This window comes from Aulonocara stuartgranti (genome assembly GCF_965226115.1).
Source record: "Aulonocara stuartgranti genome assembly, chromosome: 15".
NCBI classification, from domain to species: Eukaryota; Metazoa; Chordata; class Actinopteri; order Cichliformes; family Cichlidae; genus Aulonocara; species Aulonocara stuartgranti.
In genome coordinates this window covers 4,926,211-4,947,398 of record NC_138951.1, presented here as the reverse complement: position 1 = coordinate 4,947,398, position 21,188 = coordinate 4,926,211, and the positions used below count along the sequence as shown (strand labels likewise).

General features: G+C 40.6%; 1 protein-coding gene across 4 annotated transcripts in view; it reads right to left on the bottom strand.

The window, feature by feature from the left end:
• Nucleotides 1–21,188, bottom strand: part of evlb (Enah/Vasp-like b) — a 49,793-nt gene that overhangs the window by 6,737 nt on the left and 21,868 nt on the right. For all 4 annotated transcript variants that reach the window (XM_082506552.1, XM_082506553.1, XM_082506551.1 and 1 more), the window contains exons 2-4: nucleotides 11,529–11,697; nucleotides 9,453–9,630; nucleotides 2,378–2,444 (exon numbers count right to left, since the gene is read on the bottom strand). In XM_082506552.1, coding sequence (XP_082362678.1) covers nucleotides 2,378–2,444; nucleotides 9,453–9,630; nucleotides 11,529–11,697 — 414 coding nt within the window. The remainder of the gene's footprint in view (nucleotides 1–2,377; nucleotides 2,445–9,452; nucleotides 9,631–11,528; nucleotides 11,698–21,188) is intronic.

The window sequence follows — 21,188 nt, the reverse complement described above, 5'->3', positions numbered from 1 at the left end:
CCACTTGCCTCAAAGATGCGCTAGGATCGGCATTAGGTTTTGATTTCAAATGTTCCAACTGCTTGATCCAATATTTATCAGATATTAAAGCTCCACACGTTCTTTTGGGATATTTCTTCTTAAGTCATAATCATCGTTTGTGTCAGGTAGTTTCTGTCACAGCCCCTGGGTTTGGAGTTTGGTATTCTTCTATAACATTTAGATTATGGGATGGGTTCTACTATAGTTTCTTTTTTTTAAATTTATTTATAGTTTAGTTTCATGTTTGTTTCATTATCATTCCAGGATTTTGAGTTCCTATTAAGTTTTGTATTCTCATCTACATAATATGCATTTTCTTGTTGGTTTCTATATGATGATGTTTAGTTTTTAAGGATACTTGGTGTTTAGCTATTGTTAAACTGGAAAGGTAGTTTCTGTTAGCGTTTAGAGTTTGTTGCTTATATCTGATTCCCTGTATTTTGGTTTATTTCTCCCACCACCCCCAGTATTGCTGTGTGTGTGTGTGTATGAGTTAGTTAGTGGCTCAGTATTTAGTTAGTTTCTTCCTGGTTTACTTTGTTAGTTTGTGTCTCTTTTACTTCTCATGTGTAATTACCTTGATTGGTTCCAGCCGTGTCTCATTAACCTGATGTGTCCGCTTCCTATGATTACATAATGTGTGTATAAATAGTCCTTCCCTGCCATTGAGTCTTTGTTAGTGTCTGTCTGTTTTCATTTGGTAACTCTGGGCATAGGAAACAGTGCGTGGCCCAGGTGAGCTCTTTGGAATCACATCGGAAATGAGGCAAAACAACACAAAAAATAGTGTAATTATTTGAAACATGTTTTTCTTTGGAGTTTTAACTAAAAGTCACTACCTTAATTGCTGTTGTTTAGTATAAAGTCTAATGAGACCACTGTACGAACTGCACTCAAGCTCTAGCAGATGGTGAGTTTTTCTCGCATGCTGTCACCGTGAGTCAGAGGTTTGAATTCACATCCCAACATGGTAACACTTAACAAAGATGGACACAAAAACCTGCTTGCTTACTAAAAAAATCGACTCAGAAATACCTGATTTCACAAATAATCCCCCAATAACTTAATTGCTCTGCACTTTCCAGAGGAACAAATGAATTACTACTAAGCATTCACCTTATTTGAGGTAATAGCGAGGTAATGAGGATCCACTGAGATCTGCTTAATAAGACACATGAATGGCTTTGTATTAGTTATTAATTAATGACTCATAAAGAAAGTGAAGAGCTATATTATATTGACAGATAATTATTAAATAATTATTACCCAATGAGCCAGAATTATCTTCCAGCTGGGTCTACTGTACAGCCCTTGATTAGGGCTAATTATGAAGGTGCTGATGAATGCCTCCTGAACTATCAGATCATTCCTGATTTGTTCTTCACCTGCGTTTTAGTAAGTAAACAAGTTTTTGTGTCTTATATCATGCAGTGTGCCCATCTCCTGCTCCTCATTCATCCAAGCCAACATCACTTTTCTCCTCGATCTTTATCCCACCTATCTCATTACATCTCTGTCTTTGATTTGAGGAGATATGCGATGTGACATCTGAGGCAGCAACCTGTCTGATGTGACAGCAGCGTGCGCACAGCAGGAGCAGAGGTGCTTAGTAAACAACGGTTCTCTGAAATTAATTTGCTTCCGCTGACCAGGACGCAAACGCACGCAATCTCCCCTCACAATCGCAGACATAATCCTTTGTGGCAGAGGAACAGTTCATCCGACATGGGGATCAGACAGAGCCATAATTCCCTTCATATTTGTTCTCTTAAGTACTGGCATTCGGCATTTAGATGAACCAGCAGGCGGAGCTGAAATAAGTTTAAAAACAGCAACAAAGACCTCGTTGTGTCCGAGTCCGTCTCTGAAGTGGAGAGAGGAACAGCAGGCGCAGTGGAAGAAAGGCAAGCCACAGTGTAAACCGTGGAAATGGCCTTAAGGGTCATTTTGAATACTGCTTATCCACTACTTTGTATATTTTAATCTGCCACTATGATTTAGAAAACGGGGACTACTTGTGTTTTAGCCATTACTGTAAAACTTTCAGTCTTTATCATTGTGACCCACTGGAAGGTAGGAGGGATACAGAGGACAGTAAGAGGAGGGGAGGGATGAGTTTTGCTTCAGTTCACAAGAGCCTGTGATCCTTCACTAAAAATATTCTTCTCATGGATGACAAGATACTAATTTTCTCCCACTTTTTTGGCACCACAGTTCATTCAGATCATTTTTCTGATTGCAAAAGCTGCCAGACAAGGTGGGCTTAAAAATAAACAAATAAATAATCTGCTAACAGGGGTTCATGTTACATAGACTGCCTTGCAAAGAAGGAGAAAACGTCTTTTTTAAATGATACCTTGCTCTCTGAGCTTCTATCTCATCTGAAGTCGGTCCATTCTGGACTTGGCGCTGGAGAGCTGGACCTAAAGATGCAAATGAAAACAGAAAGAAAGAAAAAGACACAAATAGAGTGAAGTTGACCTTAATGTTTCATTATCAGCACTATTATGTCAGTTAAAATTAGTGCCAGTCAAGATAATTAACTATAAAATCACAAGGAACGTAACAGTGACTGATCATTATGTTGTCTCATTTCCATAATAAGTAATGTGCAGTGAAAAGCATGATAATCCCCGACTTCATGTAAATGAGCTTAAACTCATTCATGCACTTTTACTGTTGAAGGGGAGCAGAAGATGTCCTGCTGCAACGCTGTCCTTCTGTTTACTCCTGCACTCTTTTAGAGACAAGTCATTTGATTCGTAATGCTGCAGTGAGGCGACATCTGAGAGCGGCCTTCTCTTAAATTTTTAAATTCACACAAATGTCAATATGAGCACAAACACATGCAAGCGCACAAACAAATGTCAGCCAGAGCCCCACGAGTACTTCTGGGGTGAAATACAACTTGCCGACGGGTTTATGAATCACCAAAACTAGAAACAGAGCGGCTGAGCGAGGTCTGGAGAGTGTCTGAGCTGCTCTTTCTAAACAGATGAACCTAACTGAGAACAGAGGAAATTCTGTCAGCTGTGGTTACAAACTCAGTAAAAACAAACCATTGTGGCATCTCCTTTGGTGGATGAGGCTCAAAATCAAATATACTGTATGCGAGAGTCATTATTGTCTGAGCTACAAGGCTTTTGGTATCTAATCCTTTTACTACCATAAGTGAGATCTGCAGATAGAGCCAGAAAGGAAATGCAATTAATTGAACACATGATAAGACTTCAACTTGGGGTTTACAATTAAATCAGATGTCAATGTCAAGGATGTTCTCATGACTGAATTCCTCTGGATTAAGGAAGTAAGTAAGGAGGAATCTTGTGGTGTTTTTTTGGTTACTTTTTGGTTGATTTATGATCACTTCCCTTTAAATCTAATCAAGAGTTGTAAAAGTGTTTGAAATAGGCATAAAACTCTATAGACCATGTTCCCTTTTGTCTACGTAAAGATGTCCCTTACATAACAGTTTTATGGCTCTACATAGTCAGCCTGTTTTCAGGGTCACTGCTCACTGACGATTCTCTCCACTGCTCACACCTCTAATGGAATAGACTCTGGCTGATGGTGCTAATGGCTGCTATTGATCAAGTAACAGAAACCCAAAAATACAACGATGGCAAAAGCTTTGAGTCATGGCTGCTATCAGACACCTGTCCTACACACATGCATGGTGTTTCATCTTAGATCCTAATGTTATATTTTTAGAATCCAGGTTTTGTCCAGAACAGGTTTAGACCCAACAAAATTTAATTTACTAATAAATGCCCGTGCATGCTTGGCCTGTTTGTGGTGTTGCATGTGAAATTAAAATGCATTTTTATCACGTGTCATATAAGCAAACAATGTAAACAATTTTAGCCCAATGCTAAGTGGCTGATGGGCAACCTGACAGCATCATAATATATACCTGAAGTTTTAAAGCTATAAGTGAGATGTTACTGTAATGATATAAAAATCATATGGTGCTTCTATAAGGTGTTACAGGTTCATAAATGCTAAAAACAGGTTACTTTAGCTGACTGCTATGTAGTTGCTAGGCAACATGAAGACATCACAATATCTGATGTAGATAAGAACCTTCAGGGAAGGAGCTGGCAGACAACCAAACCAGCACACAGACAGAGCTTTATGTGTATTATAGTGACCTGCTGAACTCCTTTCGATGTCCTCTAAAAGAGAGGCCAGCTGCCCTTCAGATGCAGTTCATTTCTGCGATCTCGTTCTTTTGGTCACTACCCAGAGTTAATGACCATAGGTAAGGGTAGGGACGTAGATCAATATGTAAATCGAGAGCTTTGGACCTTTACAGCATTGAATTGAACTGAACCTCAAACCAGCAGTTTTTGGTTGACAAATTGGCAAATGGCCTGTATTTATATAGCGCTTTACTAGTCCCTAAGGACCCCAAAGCGCTTTACATATCCAGTCATCCACCCATTCACACACACATTCACACACTGGTGATGATGACACTGAGAACATACAATAATCCAAGAATAAAACTAAAATACATAAAAAACTGGGTCGTGGGCCAAGTGCCATGACACTATCACTGCAAAAGTAAAATGTTGATTTCAGAATGTATTGAAGAGAAAAACGACCCTATCGACTGATAGAGGATAGAGGACTCAAAAGAGATGTTTAGTTGGATTTATTTCTACTAGATGAGTGAGTAACAGAGCCTGCCAAGTTCAATTCAATTCATTTTTATTTATACAGCAGCAAATCACAACAACAGTTGCCTTAATGTGCTTTATATTGTAACGCAAAGACCCTACATACAGAAAAAACCCAACAATCAGAAAACACCCTGTGAGCAAGCACTTGGTGACAGTGGGAAGGAAAACCCCCTTTTAACAGGAAGAAACCTCCAGCAGAACCAGGTTTAGGGAGGGGTTACTAACACAAAAGCTATTCTACATGTTTGAAAAAGGCCACGCTCTACAACAGAGTATTGCACTGCTTTAACTGGTTTAAATATTCCAATATATGTTCCATTTGAGTTTGTTTACCCTATTCAGCTAATGATTCCTGACTGACTCTGCCATTTACTGGATTATAATAACACAATAATAGCCATTAACACACAAAAACTACACACACAAACTCAAAATCAGAATTGTCATGCAGATGTTTGCACACACAGTTTTTTTTACCTACACGACATGCTGAAGAAGAGAAACCGGCTGCAGCAAACACAGAGGCACTGACAGACCCACTCCCTCCTAACCATCTCTTGCCTTCAGCTCCTCTTCCTCTCCCTCCTTCTTTTCTTCTCCATTCATCATCTCCCTCACTATCTCTCTCTCTCTCACACACCTCACCTGCCTGCCTTTCCCTCCTCCTCCCATCCTACCTCACCAACAGTATCATCTGTCATCTTCTTGAAACTAACACCAGGAGCGGCAGCAGCACAGCGAGAATATCTGCTTAATGTTTCAAAAGGTCGACTTTGTCTCTAGGCTACACAGCCTAGTGCTGCTTAGCCACACAAATATTACAGCGAGATGATCCACGTGCACTCCAGGTTTACATCAAGGCTCAAACATGTGGGGGGCGGGGATAAAGAGTTACTAAGTAACAAAAGTGTTTTTTTGTCACATAAGTAACAAAAGTTTATTCTTTAGTTGGTGTTTGGGTGTCATGTGACAAGATAGCAAATGGCCGGTGCTCTAATAAGCTCCAGAACAACAACAGTGCCAGTGCCCTCTGTAAGCAGTTGCGTCCCCACCTGCCACCAGAACATCGTCAGCACTTCCCAGCATTGATTTGCTAAGTCTCTGAAGGTCTAGTGGATGAGTGCAAAACCATCCTCCAGTGATTCCCTTTAATCAATAGTTGATCAATCAATAGTTTCATATCATACAAGGATTTCTCTGGTGGGCCTGAGAGGTCAGTGACCCCCAAAGTTTACAGTGTTAATGCAGGTGTTCAGTTGGGTGGCTGGATGCTGACCACAGCATATGACTCGCATCCTTTTCTGTATGTCTTCCTGGAATAGACGACTCCTATTTATAGAGAGTCGAGAGTTTAAATATTCCCTTTATTTTGTCACCTGTCAGGTCTTACATGTAGGTCTTAAAAATGGCTTATTTTGGCTAATACCATTTTATGAAATGTTAAACAATCATATTTTTGTTTTATTCCATTAATGACCTATCTTACTTCCAAAATATGAGTTCATTTGGCACTTTTGGTTATCACTTTTACACAGTGATCACTTTTTACAAGTGACAGGTTACATCTTTCTGTAAAACCCAGAGAAAATAGGCCTTCAAAGCAATAAGAATAAACAGTGCTCGGCTGTTTCATATGTTCCTTTTTGATCCTCTCCTCAGTTTTATATCCTACATCATGTAATATTTCCTCTCTAAAGGTGAAAGCAATTTTAAGGACAAAAGGTCAGGTTTTGACTTCCTTACCACTAGAGGGTGTTAGGCACAAGCAAGGAACACCCATGTTCTGGTTTCAGCTTTACAAAGTGTGAACGTGTCTTATGTAATCAGCTGGAGAGCATGGATATGCAAAAATCAGGTCCTGTGCCATGCTGAGAAATAAAAATAGGAAACAACATACCGGAATAAACTAATTTCCTAATTCTCCCCCTTGATCACGCACTTGTGCGTAAATATAAAAGTTGATCTGTGTGTGTTATGATACAACCTTTGTGAGCGCTGTATCATGGCAAGCTGGTAGCACTGAGATGCTATCAGTCTCTCTATCTGTCAGATGTGCACATGCTTCCCCAACGTGTTTGTGCACTTGCGTTTGGCTGCTGTCACTCGAGCCTCTTTGTTCCCCATCCCATGTTATTAGGCAGATGAAAAGATCTGCTCTCTAGAACGGGGCCCAAGGGAGATCTTCTCAATGACTCACTCTAATTAAGAGGCTGGAGGGGACTGGAGGGGGAAGCACGCCGCTGCTGCTGCTGCTGCTGGAGTAATAACTGGCAAGCTGTGACAGTCACTCTGCCTCTCAGTCGCTCCTCAGTTTACATTTGTCTGTCTCTCTTCTCACACACATATACACAGAACTCTGGAGGATTGAGGTTGCCTGTCTTGTATGTATACTCGCTGCTGAAGTCTTTAAATAGAACCTTTTGCAGACGTTTTGGCTTACAGCAGGAAAAACACCGATGGAACCAATAACACTGACGACAGCTCTGTTTCCACTGATGTGTCCCAGCAAGCCCTGGTGGGGATCACAATGAAATGCAGCTTATATTAATTAAATAATTACATTTGTGTCTGTCTGCATGTCAGATAGCTCTATCTTTGATCTATAATAGATTAAAGAATTAATCTTATTGCTAAGCCCCCAGTGAAGTGATGTCATGACAGATTGATGTGGTGATGTTAGAGTCTCTATTGCCCCTTGAAAGACACTGAGAAAGTTTTCAGTGTGACAAATATTTTATCAATGCTCCAAGTGACTAATTTAGGCTCAGCCCCAAACTTATAAACAGTGCAGCTGCATTCCAACCAAAACTATCAATGAGCCACGGGGTCAGCTTCATGATCGCTAATATGCAAACTGTCGTTTCTCCTGCTGAAGACTCTGCATCCAGATGAACAGAGTCAACCTTCTGTGATATCCAGACAACTTCAAGTATGGCTACTATTTTTAGATCACTTCCCGCAGGAAACCTTTCCTGCCTCTTCTGTAATTTCACCATGAGTCTCAGACCTGCACATCTTTTATTTCAGCTTGACTGAACTGTCCGTTGCTGAGTCTACGGTTGTTAGGTCTGTGCTATATCGCATTCTCTGCAATGATACAGGTGGAAATTTCTATGTGAAATAAAAATATACTGCAATATCCGAAGTGCCGAAGTGTATCTGAGAGCTCGGATGACAATTTATTACATAAAAGGGAGCTACTTCAACAACTTCCAGTGAATCGCAGTGCTCTGCAAAATATTTCAGGGAAATCTGTTAAAGATGGAAATGGAAAGAGTGTTTCAGCACACGAGGCAAAAACACCCTGAATGCAAGGAGGGTACAAAGGAGGAGATAATAGGAACAGCTGATGATATGTGACCAAGTGAATACAGGGTCAGTATTGCCAATACCGATACTACTTTCAACCTATAAAGGCAGCTTATATAAGAGGAAAGCAGCTTCTCATTTAATGACCACTATATCAGTGTGACTTTTAATTTCAAAAATAATTAGCTAACACAACAAAACACACCTTTGAACTTTTAATGTATTTTGAAACTGGGTTTGTAGGAGACCTGGAATCACTTCAGGCCAGTTTCTGTTGTTTAAATGTGCTTTAGGCAATAAATAAAAGTGAATACAAAAAGGGGCATGTTTGAGGTATATTTTTTAATTTCATGAAAAAACAATTTATTTAACACAGTTGAGTGGGCTACATACTGAACTTAGAGGATAGATACAAAGTATCAATACTTGCTTTTCTATCAATGTGATAGAAAAGCAAGGCGTGGCAGTAAAGACCACACTTCAATGCTTTTCAGCATACTTCTTTCTTTATTCTCAGTTGCTTGTTTCTTACGGTTCCCGGCTGCAGCTTTTCAGTTCGCAGCCACATGTAATGGAAAAACATTCATTCAGGACCCATTTCACTCTTATATGCAGGGGAGGCGTGACGAGCTGATGCACCTCAGGTGTGTCAGCCTCCACCTCAGCCGCGCCACAAACCACGCCCGCCAAACAAGGCTTTAAGCAGCTGATTAAAAAGCCCAACCCAATCATACAGGCTCCTGGAGAGTTACAAGGTTAACTTTAGTTATTATTATTGTTAAAGTGTTAAGCAGTCATTTTACACTTTTACTTTGAAATTTCAAGGGTAAACACAACCTAGGCTACTTTTGTGTTCACATTTCAATAGATTCACACTTAAAATAAGGAAATATGCAGCAACTTAGTGAAAAAGTTGCTCTTTTTAAAATTACTACAAACATCAATAAAGCATTCAGTATTTCTTTCCTATATCTTCTGAAATGTCACACATTTTCTTGAAATATTGTGATATGACTTTGCCACTATATCGCCCACTCTTATGGGCTATGATCCAGCAGCTTTCAGCAGTTAAGCAGCCCACTGTTCAGAGCTACACTCTGAATTTTGCTTGACACTAATTTGCATCACACTATCACTCTACACGTGTACATAAAGAATGTAAGGGAGTGGTTATCATCTCTGCTGGTTCATGGAAAGTTCAGAGAGAGCTAATCTCACATACCCATGATGACATGACATTTGAACCCATTTTAACCATTTTGCCCGCCGTGTTAAGTCACACATGTTCAGCCCAGTTTTGTGAATTAAAAGTGCCGAGTGCTTATCTGAGAGAAATAAAGTGGAGCTAACTATCGAGTAATAAAATGAAATAAGAAGACATCCTCCATTTCTCAAGTGTGTGTGCATGTGTGCGTCTTGTACTGTGGGAAAACGCACCTCCATCCTGAGCACTGAGGACATTGAGGGCAAAGAGCATAGCATTGGAGAAGGTGGTGGCCTCCTCCTTGCTGGCGAAGTTGAGGCCATAGACCTGCCTGGCGTCCCTCCACTGGTGGAAGGTTGGTGTGGCCTGGTTGTACTTGAGACCCTTCACTATTGAGTAGTTGATGACCACCTTTGAAGGACAAGAGGAGAATGCAGGAAAGGCAGTCATCAGTTAGGAAAAAACTGGAAAGTATTTCGCTTTTATCGGAGAGTTTTTATTTTTCAAGGTTATTTCTCTCTTCTTTTTTTTTTTATCTGAAAAATGATTTAAATCCACAGATGGCAGCGCGCCCATAGACATACAACACGGTCATAACTTGCATTGTTTGGAAGGATTTGTGGATTCTGAATGCGCTGTGTTTTGCGCCACTGTAAAGATAAAACATTTTTGTGTCTGAGAGCAGCACAGCTTGTAATAGTCATTGTGTTTCTCATTTTTATGTTGCTTACATCATGAGCTGTAACTTAGAAGAAACACAGCTGTGAAAAAATGCTGTCGTTTATATCTTGTTTTTCCACAGCTACCCACTGACATCTACTTAACTCTTCGAGCTCTGGGCAATTCTTTTGAGTTTAATTCCAAAATTCACAGTAACAGTAACATCTGAAGAGAAGACATCTGTATCGTGTTCTCTTTAATACTTAGTCCCTGCTGTGTGATTTTATATCCAACTGAGTGAGTTTATTCGATTAAGTTTTATTTCTATAGCGCAAAATCACAGCGACAACTGCCTTAAGGCACTTTATATTGTAAAGTCTCAACCCTAAAAAAATACAAAGAAAATAAAGAAAACCCCAACTATCATATGACCCCCAAAGAGCACGTGCTTTGGCAACAGTGGAAAAGAAAAACTCCCTTTTAACAGGAAGAAACCTCCAGCAGAACCAGGCTCAGGGAGGGGCAGCCAGTTGGGAGCGTGGGGAAGAATACGGCACAAAGACGTGCTGTGGAAGAGAGCCAGAGATTAATAATAACTAATAATTAAATGCAGAGAGGTGTATAAACACACAGCGAGGGAAAAAGGTGTATTGTTTGTCGTGTTATTTCCTGTTTTATTTTGTAGGTTATTTCCTCAGGTGTTTTTATTTCCTTCACTAGTTTGTCATCCTAGTTTGCTTCATTCAGCTCAAAACAGTGACCACTCTGGTCTGACCTGCGGCATCAACAACACATTTCACCCAGAGAACCGCCATTTTTTTTCCTCTTTCCTCTTCCTGATCATTCACTGTGAACTAGAGATAATTGTCAGAGTAAATCAGCCGTTTCTGAAATACACAGACCAGCCCATCTGGCACCAATAGCCATGTCATATTCAGAATCACTTAAATTACCTTTCGTCACCATTATGTTGCACACTGATTCAGTTTGAACTTCAGCAGTCAAAGTCTTAGTGTCTTAATGCAATCAGCTGGCTGGCGTAGGTTCTGTTAGTTAACCTTTTTTTAAATGAGTTGTTTAATATTTAACTTTTGAAATGATACTTGATAGCCCTGCAAAAGCCTGACAACCTGTCCAGGGTATACCCCAGCCTCTCGTCCTATGGCAGCTGGTTTAGGCTCCGATCCTCCAGATTCCACCACCCCCCAAAAAAGAAAAAGTTATCCCTTTGGCTATTTAATCTCCATTTTCATTTTCTGAATCTTTGTAGGTTTTCTGCCACTTTCAGACATCTTTGTAGTTGTCAGTTTTTGATTACTGCTGTGCTTGATAACCCCGCTGTTTACATGTGTTCCGCGTCTTATCGCCAAACACGTCTGCGGCGGTGCAAAAGAGCCGAGTGCTAATGAGCTGTTGCCGTTGGAGAGGCTGACAGACGGTGAAGAAGATTTCACTCAAGTCACAGCGGAGGCGGGTGAGCTTTAAGATTTCACGAGGTTTGAAGCACGCACACACACAGACTTTGACTGAAGAAATTTTTAAGACTTCATTGGTTCACTCACTCTCCTTCAGTATAGTCAAGTCACAATCCAGACTATTTGCAATCCTCCCACAGCAACAAGTTTACCTCCAGCATCTGCACTTCTTACCTGCTGGTCCTGCAGTTTGACTCCCACCACTCTGAAGGTATTGTTGGCAGTGTTGTGGTAGATGTTGATGCGGCTGAATCCCTGCTGGCCAGGCTTGATGGGCACCCACTTCTTGCTGGTGTCATCGTAGACCATGACAGAGGCCCGCGCCTGGCAGATACTCTGCTCACTGGAGGAGACATTAAAACAAAGAAGAGAGAAACAGGGTGAGTTGGTCATATGTGGGGAGCAGAGAGTTTATCAGCTCCAGAGTTAATCCCAAAGCAGCTTCGCCCCTCTTTCTCTTCTTTCTAGTTTGTGGTGTCATTACTTTAGCTTGTGACTGGACGTAGACATTTCCCTTCTTAACCCCTCTAATCTAGATATCAGAAACCACTAAAAATCAGAGCAAAAACATCTATCATAAACTGCCACCATCAGACAGAGACGTTATAAAACAATAACTAGAAGTATTTGATGTGTGCAACATCCTCAATCACATCCAAAAACCGGCAATATATATACACCCATAAAATAATTAATTCTGTAATAAACATGTAATAAAAACACTCTTGCCTTTTTTCTGAACATATTTTTCACATTATGTGATTACTTGTTTAGATGTGCAACATAATAAGTTTCTCCAGTAAGAAACTCGATGATGACACTGTAACAAATAATGTGTCCACATCACATGTTTAGGCGTCAGCTCTATAGTCGACAAAGGACAGCATTGCACACGAGCACATTGAAAAATATTTCTGCGTTAATGATATGAATGAAATCCATTATATGAATGGATTTGTCCTGAGGAAATAAATTCAAGAGGCTTTATGTTTCATTAGTCACAAGCAAAAAAAATTGAACCACTGATGACAGCGGCTGAGTCTTTATCATGTAAAACACTCAGTGGGTCAGGAGGGTGAAAATATTGTCAGCGCAGGAAGAAGAAAGTCATTTTCAAGCAATTTGGACGTCTAATGTCAAACTTTCCTTTAACTGTAAAATCGGAGGATTTAAGTGAGATAATTATGGTGAACAAGACAACAACTCTGTCTTCTAATCCTGCATTTCACTAATGGTCTAATCCAAATGTAATCAAGCACTAGTCCAGCATCTGCCCATGTTCTTAATGAGGCAGGACTGTAATACGTGTGTGTGTGTGTGTGTGTGTGTGTGTGTGTGTGTGTGGCCTCCAGTGTTAGGTTGGGTTTGCCTGCTCTCCTATCTGATCGTGTTATCACAGCCCCCTAGGTCGTCCTTCTTTCCCTCTTTTCCTCAAACACACACACACACACACACACACACACACACACACGCACACACACACACGCACACACATGCACACACATGCACAGAAACACATGCACACTGTAAATAGCACTGAGCGTGATGATGCACTGTTTACGATCATTTCCAGGTCACGTGCTCCGTATCTGCACAATATCAATCAAGGTGCCGGTAAAAGGCGATAAATGGAAAAACACAGGAGAGAAACAGAAACAATTTAGACTTGCAAATGAGATTAACAAGAAGAGTCCCATCTGTGTCTTCGCCTCCTCGCCAAGCTAAAATTAGTGGATCAGGCCTTAAGGCCCTTGTGAAAGAGCTGCGTCAGAAAAGAGGAGCAGTGGAGAAAAGAGGGAAAAGTCTTGGCTTTTAGAGTGTGTGAGTGGAGGCAGCATATGGTGCAGATAAGCGTGTATCATACATGATGGTGGGGGAAATGCTGATGGGATATTATATGAAGGAATAGGCTGACATTTGGCTTATTTGCCCTGTTGATAATAGATGAGACGATAGATTATCTCAAGTCTAAGTGCAGCATTGCAGCCTGGAGGTTATTATAACAGCTTAGCATAAAGACAGATATTAAACAGTTTAGAAAAAAATTACAGTTACATTATGGCTATAGCAAAAATTCAGTGGGATTTTTCAGTGGGAGAAATGTTTTGTCACTCATTCAAATGGCTTTTTCAGACAATGACCAGATCTCATACCACAGGGGAAGCTACACCAAGTCTGTATGGTTTACCGAAGATACATAAACAGGGTGCACCTTTAAGACCATTTGTCTCTACGATCAACTCAGTTACCTATAACACCTCAAAGTTTCTGGCTTCGATCCTCAACCTGTTGGTAGGCAGCTCTGAACACCACATCCACAACACTTTGGATTTTGTTGAGAAGATGAGAGATGCAATTATGGAGGAAACAATGGTCTCATATTATGTTACATCTATCTTTACTTGTGTTCCAGTCGCTGAAGCAGTGAAGGTAGTTCATAAGAGATTACAGGACGAACCCAACCTCAACAATAGACCAATCTCACTGACAACACTGACCAAGTGTGTTTGATCTTGAAGCTGTGTGTGTCTTTATTTGACTTATTTCACATAAAAGTGTGAGTACTACAGGTAGAAACATATGTTTGCCATGTGTTTATAAGATTGGGGAAACCTACAGTCAGCTGAGACTGAAGTAGTCACTTAGATGAGCGACAAAACATTTCTCCCACTAAAAACGCTACATCCAGATGATCAGAATCAACTTTTGGGAATGTGCTGCATTACTTTTAAGAAAAGTGTTCTGTGTAATATGTGCAATAATTACTTTTTTGTGTAATGACCCCGTCACTAATCACAACAAAGAGAGGAAACCAACAAAATTCACAAACATTTGAACACTCAGCATGAAATTAATTTGCATGAATGTAACGTCTTTGATACGCTGCTTAGAGATGGTGGTGACTCTGAAAGTGGAGCCAATGAGAATCGATAATGGAATCAGAATCGTTAAATCCTTATCAATTCCACCCTAGTGGCCACGCTTTCCTTGATGAGGATGTGCATATCCTGGAAGGGAGGAACGCTGGTTTGGAGTCAGGGAGGCCATTTAAAAGGGAAAGACCATCTCTGAATCAAGGCTACATCTTTCACCATAAAGAAACTGAACTCACAGCCCATTGTTAGTAGTGCTGGTTTCAGTCATTATGCAGATGTACTGTTTATAAGATTGGGGAAACCTGCAGTCAGCTATGACTGAAGGAGTCTCTTTGATGAGGGACAAACTGTTCCACTGAAAATACTGTGTCCAGAAGAAAGGAATCAGTTTTGGGGGATTTCCTTAACTGGATGATTGCGCGTGCATCAAGATATTATGGCTATAGCTTTAAATAATGAACACAATATGTGCAAATAATTCCTGTTAGCCAAAAGTTTAGTCATAAGAGTGCTCCTGAACACTGTTTCAGACAGTTCTTTATCCCCAATATGGTCATCTCTGTCAGGAAACCTCTGGCTGGGTGTACAGCAACCTCCTACCACTTCCTTAAGCCTTCCTTTCAAGGGGGGCAGCCAATCAGAGAAGAAGATGGCTTAAAGTGGCTTGTTTCAAATATGAGTGTCGTAGGTGGTTTTTGAAGAATTTGTTACCTGTGTTTCCTATATAAAGGTTACCTGGGCAGGGACTAACCTGACCACAGTCTGATGGGCTAAACAGACAATTTTCCAAATAATCAGTAATAACAGTAGCAGCATGTATGAATTGTAAATTGGCAATTCTTGATTTGTGTTGATATTTTACTGTCCAGGCTTTTTCTTAACAAATCCAATGAACACAGCCTGCTACTCCCCCTTCCTTACTGAAGCTAACTGAAGACGATATCCCCACATGTAAATTACCAGATGCCGCATCACCTGTCACTGGACGGACAGCCTGCCAGCAGCACACTCTGCAAACACGGGGTTCCCCGCCATCCACAGTCTTTAATTCTTTTTTGAGCAGAACAAAATATTGATAAGTCATCAAATAGTGTCAAACAGCAAGTTTTTTTGTTGTTTTGGGGTTTTTGTGAGTCACCAGTCACCGCCGTGGTATCCCTCACTTAAACCCTCGGGATAAGGGATGCTCGTTGCGAGACAATGTGCCTGACTCGAACAAAAAAACAGCATCAAAGAGCAAACACTTTGATCCAGTAAAGAGAAAAGTATCTGTGAAAATAAAAGCACCAGGATAACACTGGAATAATGGAAACAATACCAACTCTTCTCCTTACTTCAAAGTGACAGAGCGAGGCAGTGGGAAGAAACTAAAAACCTGCAGGACTAGAATCTATTCAAACATGATGAAGACCAAGACTTCAAAGACCATTCACACCCTGCTCTGCTGCCCATGTTTTAATGACGTTCTCTCAGGTTATAGCTTGTTATCCACACCAATGCTGTCTTGCATTTTGGTGCACGCTTGAATTCCGCACCGGACCCAGCAGGACAATGACGTGTTGAATTTATTTCGGTTAACTCGACTGACTTCTGTTAATTTTTAAAAAGGAGTGCTCGGCTGCCAGCTGAAAATGGCATCAAGGGCCCAGAAGCATGAATAAATGAGGCTCTTGAGCTAAAGGAGGCTTGAGCAGAAAAGCGGAAGAGACAGGGAGAAGAAGATGGAGTGGGTGACATAAAAACAAGTTTTTCCTGACTGACACACACACACTTGCACACATTACACCTGCGCATGCGCACAACTGCAGGAATGTCATGAATAAATAAGATGCTTCTGAATTTACCTTGACAGCACACACTCATGCACACGCGTGCACTCGAAATGCCATCGTCCTGGGTCTGAATGCACCCAGCCAGAGCTACGGCAAATTCAAGCTGACAGGGACAGACAGAGAAATCTCGGAGAGCTGCTCGGGAATCCTGTCCTTCTGTCGCTTCCACAGAAATGGTGCAATTTGCAGAGCACAGTGATTGGTGTATGGGGATTATATACAAGTGCAAAGGGCGCTCACTCATTTCAGCCTTGCCTCTGCGTACAAAGATGATTTTCTTTAGCGTTATAACAGCTCTGGCCGGGCTCTGAAGCTGAAGCTGTAAACAGGCCAAGGTCAGAAATGCTTTCACCCCTCAGTGACTTTGAGTAATGTAACCTTGACAATGATGACTGCACCCATAGGCGACAGGATGCAACATAAACACTGACAGCGACCGGCTCTGGTGCATTATTGCTGCATCTTTTCTCCCAGAATCCTCTGATGCTGAACTCAAAACGAGGCATGCAGCAGAAAGAGTCCCGATCTTTACGCACAGCAGAAAGCTGAATGATGTAACCCTGATAGTCTAAATGACTTTAACATAAAATTGCATCACAGAAACTATAAAGTTAGCTTTTGCGCATGCTTTTTTGGGATTGAGTTAATAAGTCATCTTGAGTGTCTAAGGTCAGATTAATGAGTGTGTAATGATAAACACATGAATTATTCATTCATGCTGCTAAATGTTTGCAGGAGTGAAGACTAATTATGCCCCAGAAACACCCGTGTATGCCTCCTATTTATTTTCTTCTCTTAAAAGCACAGAGAATGTGCCCATTAGGCGCTTTTCCTCTGGGTCTCAGGTCAGCTAAGGGTTAATAAGATGCTTGTCCAACTCAAAGTCTTTCACTTTGGTCTTTGGCTTTTCTTACCTCGCCTCTCTCCCACACAGATTTATCTGTTTCTTGAAGATCTGCTCAGCGTGTGAGCCAGTGATTGCTGTTCATAAGCGTTTTGCAGTGATCCTTCAATTAACTGGCACCTGGCTCCGTCACATTTGTGCACCCTAACCTGCAAAGTCAAAGCGTTACGTTCCAAGTGCCAAGCTTCCTGTGTGCTCGCGCAAGATTTACTCTTCTGGCGTGACTCGTCTGATCTGTCATGAACAGCAGAACAGCAAAGCTGTCAGACGAGAGGAAACACAGGTATTTAAAAAAAAACACATATGCAGAGGAGAGGGAAGTATTTTAGATGCGATACACATTAAAAATAAATAAATAAAGATGAGGCATGAAACATAATTAGCACTTTGATCCTCTCTTTTGCTGATAAATTGGCAAACCAGAGGGAGGTGGAATTTAAATTTAGCACAATAACTGCTCGGTAATGGCATTTTGCATAAGAGCAGAGATTGAATCACTGCTGTGCGAGCTGGTTTTTCTTTCTGAGATGAATAAAATATGCATTCAGGATTTCATCAGACCTTTTTTACCACTGGAATGAATTTTCCATGCTATGAGTCAGCAACCCAAGAAGGGAAACAACATCTCTTATAGCTGGTGCTAACAATATAGTATATCTGCAGTATTACTGTCAGTCCACTCTGTCTTTAACTTTTGTGCCACTCTCCCTGTGTGAACTGCCGTCGACACGTTTAGCTCTGAGCATTTGCAGTGTGTCAGTTCAGGTTTTGTCTTCAGCAGTAATCTGTGCTGTTGGAAAGTCTTATACACATACACACACATATATATATACATATATATACACACACATACATATATGTGTCCCTGTCTCTCTCAGTATACTGGCTGCAGCTCTTACAGTACAACACCCTGCAGACATCACAACATCAAAGCTATTGTGCTGCTCCACTTTCTGGGGCCTTGCTGCTCAAGGCAGCGGTGCGCTAACAACAAAGAAGAATCTGCCTAAAATAGCTGTAGCTGTATGCAAATTTGTGTGTGCGCACAGTACAGATTCCTATCTAAACCCCTCTATGGCTGTATGAAGACTGCAGTGAAGTTACATTTTCAAAGTGGCTCAAACACTGGCCGCAAACTTTTTTTTCTTTTTACAAGTGACAGTTAATTTGAAATTCAGCCTTTCAAATGGCTGGACAAATGTGACACAACTGTTTTTGTGCTAGCTTTCCCAGGGAAGAATAAATGATAATATGTGATCAGGAAGATGTAAGAAAGAGAGGACAGGAGAGGAAGATGAGAGTTTCTTTTCCAAGTTTAGGACTGCCAGTGGAATCTGATGAACTTGAAATGTAAACTCTTGGATGCAACGATGAGAGATGAGATGAGAGAATTCTGCAACAGAGAGTTTAATGATGGAAGTATAACTTCCAGAGTAACAGGACCTGCTTGGAGAAGATGGCTCATGTTGGGGTACGTGTTGTAGAATGTAGTTTGGTGAATTCACAAAGAGAGGAAACCTCAGAAACAGCAGCAGCAGCAGAAGCACAAGTCAGCTGACTGTACACAACAGAAAAATCTACAACAAAAAGTGTAGTTTGACTTTTTTCCAAGTCATTTCCCCACACTGCTCTGCTAGACAAGAACTTAGAGCTCCCCAAACCCACAATATCCCTCTTCAAACCTCGCTTTTAACGACTCCGAGTCATTGCAGACCTGGTCGCTGTCTTCCAAGCCAGCATTCAAAGATCACAAGTTTATTGCATTTTGGTTGTGCCACAATCTCCAAGTACTGCATGCCCTAGTATGATTAAAGTTGTGCTCACTCGTCTAGCAAAATCGAAATTTTAACTTTGCATTGTATGTGAGAAATGAGAAATCGCACACTAACTGAACAAAACAGAACAGCTGTTTTGTAAACTGCATTAGAGATCTCAATGTTGGAAAAATTATTGACTGACTTTTAATTATTGGCATATTCACCCATAAACTTCTAATTTAAACGTAGCTTCATATACAGATTATAAGGAGATAAATTAGATTAGATTAAACTTTATTAATCCCTCGGGTGAGTTCCTCTGAGAAATCCAGTTTCCAGTAGCACAGCACCGACAGAAGTTGCATGTTACAGATACAATAAAGGGGAATGAGAGTAAGGATAAAAGCATAAATATACCATATATACACACATATATAAATACAGAATATATAATATGGATAAATAGGAATACCAGGATGATATAAGGAGATAAATGGAGGCAAACAAGGGAAAATGCTACTTAATTATGATATATTGTAATAAAATAAAGTATTTCTTCAGCTTCAAACAAACTATATATAAGTAAAATATCTGACATTACGTGGAAGATATTTTAAGTTTTTTGAGTGTCTATGTATGATACAAAAAAAAATGTAATAACAAATTTGTCTAATTTTCTTCTGTGCATTCAAACTTTTGATGAATGCGCTCTCTCTATGTCTCCTGCACGTAACAGCAGTTAATCCCATCAAAACTGTAAATTCTTTTCACTCCTCTTGCTCGCTGAGGATTTTCTGCACTCTTTTCCTTGCAATTCACCGAGTTTTGAAAACGATAGCTACAGAACACAATCAAACAAACTGGATGACACTATAGTCCATGAATGGAAATGTGCTGTCCGGCAGCAGTGACTGTCATTCGGGGATCAAGATGTTCTAAACTGATTTGTTGGATTAGCTTGTCCAGTGATGCTGCTGAAGCAGACCAAGAGGTTAATACACGCATAATAAACATCCTGATAACACGCCACCACTGACACAGACTCAGTGCTGTTTTCCAGTAAACAGGCCACTCAAAACACTGCACACCATACACTATTGATGCAATCTTTTTTAAGTGCAGTAAAAAGGTACATACACATACTGTAATTGACTGTGCTTAGTCATCACAGAGGATGACTTTAGTATCAAATATCAGTGTGTATCTGTGTGTTCAGGTGAGGTGAGGGTTACAGTACATCATGGTGTAGAAATTGGCTCAAACACACAATCTTAGGCGTTTAAAAGCAAATATTGCTTCTCCAATTTGCTGTGCTGCTCCTTATATCCAAAAACAGCAGTTGTGTTCACGTAGCCCCAGAACATGCTGCAGAAGCAACCTTGAGGAAAACACAGCCAGGAAAGCAGCTCCATTATTTCCAGACTAAGGTTTAAATCCCTCCAACATTCCTGGCTAATATTACTGTCTGCTGCTCTGGTGACTCTTCCCCATTTCTCCCACTGCCTTACTGGTTTTTAAGATTTATTATACTCGATTACTGGATAAATTATGGTACTAAAGTTTTTGTTTTCTTTCTATTTCTGGTTAAGTAGAAGAGGAGAAAGGCAGCTTTCAGAAAGTGTCTTTTTGTCCCGCAGGCAGCTGCTTAGGGGGAACAGCCAAATCCCGAGAGTTAGCTGGCAGAACAATCGGCACCACAAATTGTTTGTCTTTTTTTTTTTGTCTAACTCCTTTACAAAATGCTCTCTGTTCTCCTAGACAGGAGAATGATGCAGAATCCTCTGCCTGCGAAGTGGCCAAAAATGGTGCACAATGGAAGTTCTTGTAGAGTGCAAACAAGTATGCGCGTGTATTTCTGCACATGTGAGCGTCCGCTGCATGAAACATCAAAGCTGCATAAGGCAGAGAGAAGAACAGCTGACAGCTTAAAGATTTATAAGCGTGTCAGAGCAAAGCGAGCCTGAACTAAAGCTCAGCTTTCATAGAAAATAGGATAAACTGTGTTCTACTGCAATCCAACCACTGGGGCCAGTTGGCACAATGAGGAGCCACTTTGGTTAAGTGTTCTGCATCTATCCCAGCGTCTCGGCAAGCACCCATTTACACGACGAATATGCACAATCAGTGGCTCGAGGAGTTTCTCCCAGTTGCTTCTGCAGTTTTAGTGAAGCTAGAGTCTGCTGTACTGGATGCCAGAACATGTCTGCGCTTCTCCTAAAACTTTTTTCTTTTAATCAAAAAGCTTTGACATGCATTATTCTCTGTGTTTGAAAACAAATCTGCTAAAGGACCTCAACACTCATGGGCAACATTTTAATGGAAGTAAGCCATATTCTAAAATGCTGAACTAGAAAAAAAATGAAATGTCATTTAGATTATATTAAAGTTACAATAACAAAATGATTCCATTTTCTTTGGCTGTTTTTCTGATAGCAATCAGCTAATAAGCCAACTAATATAGAGTA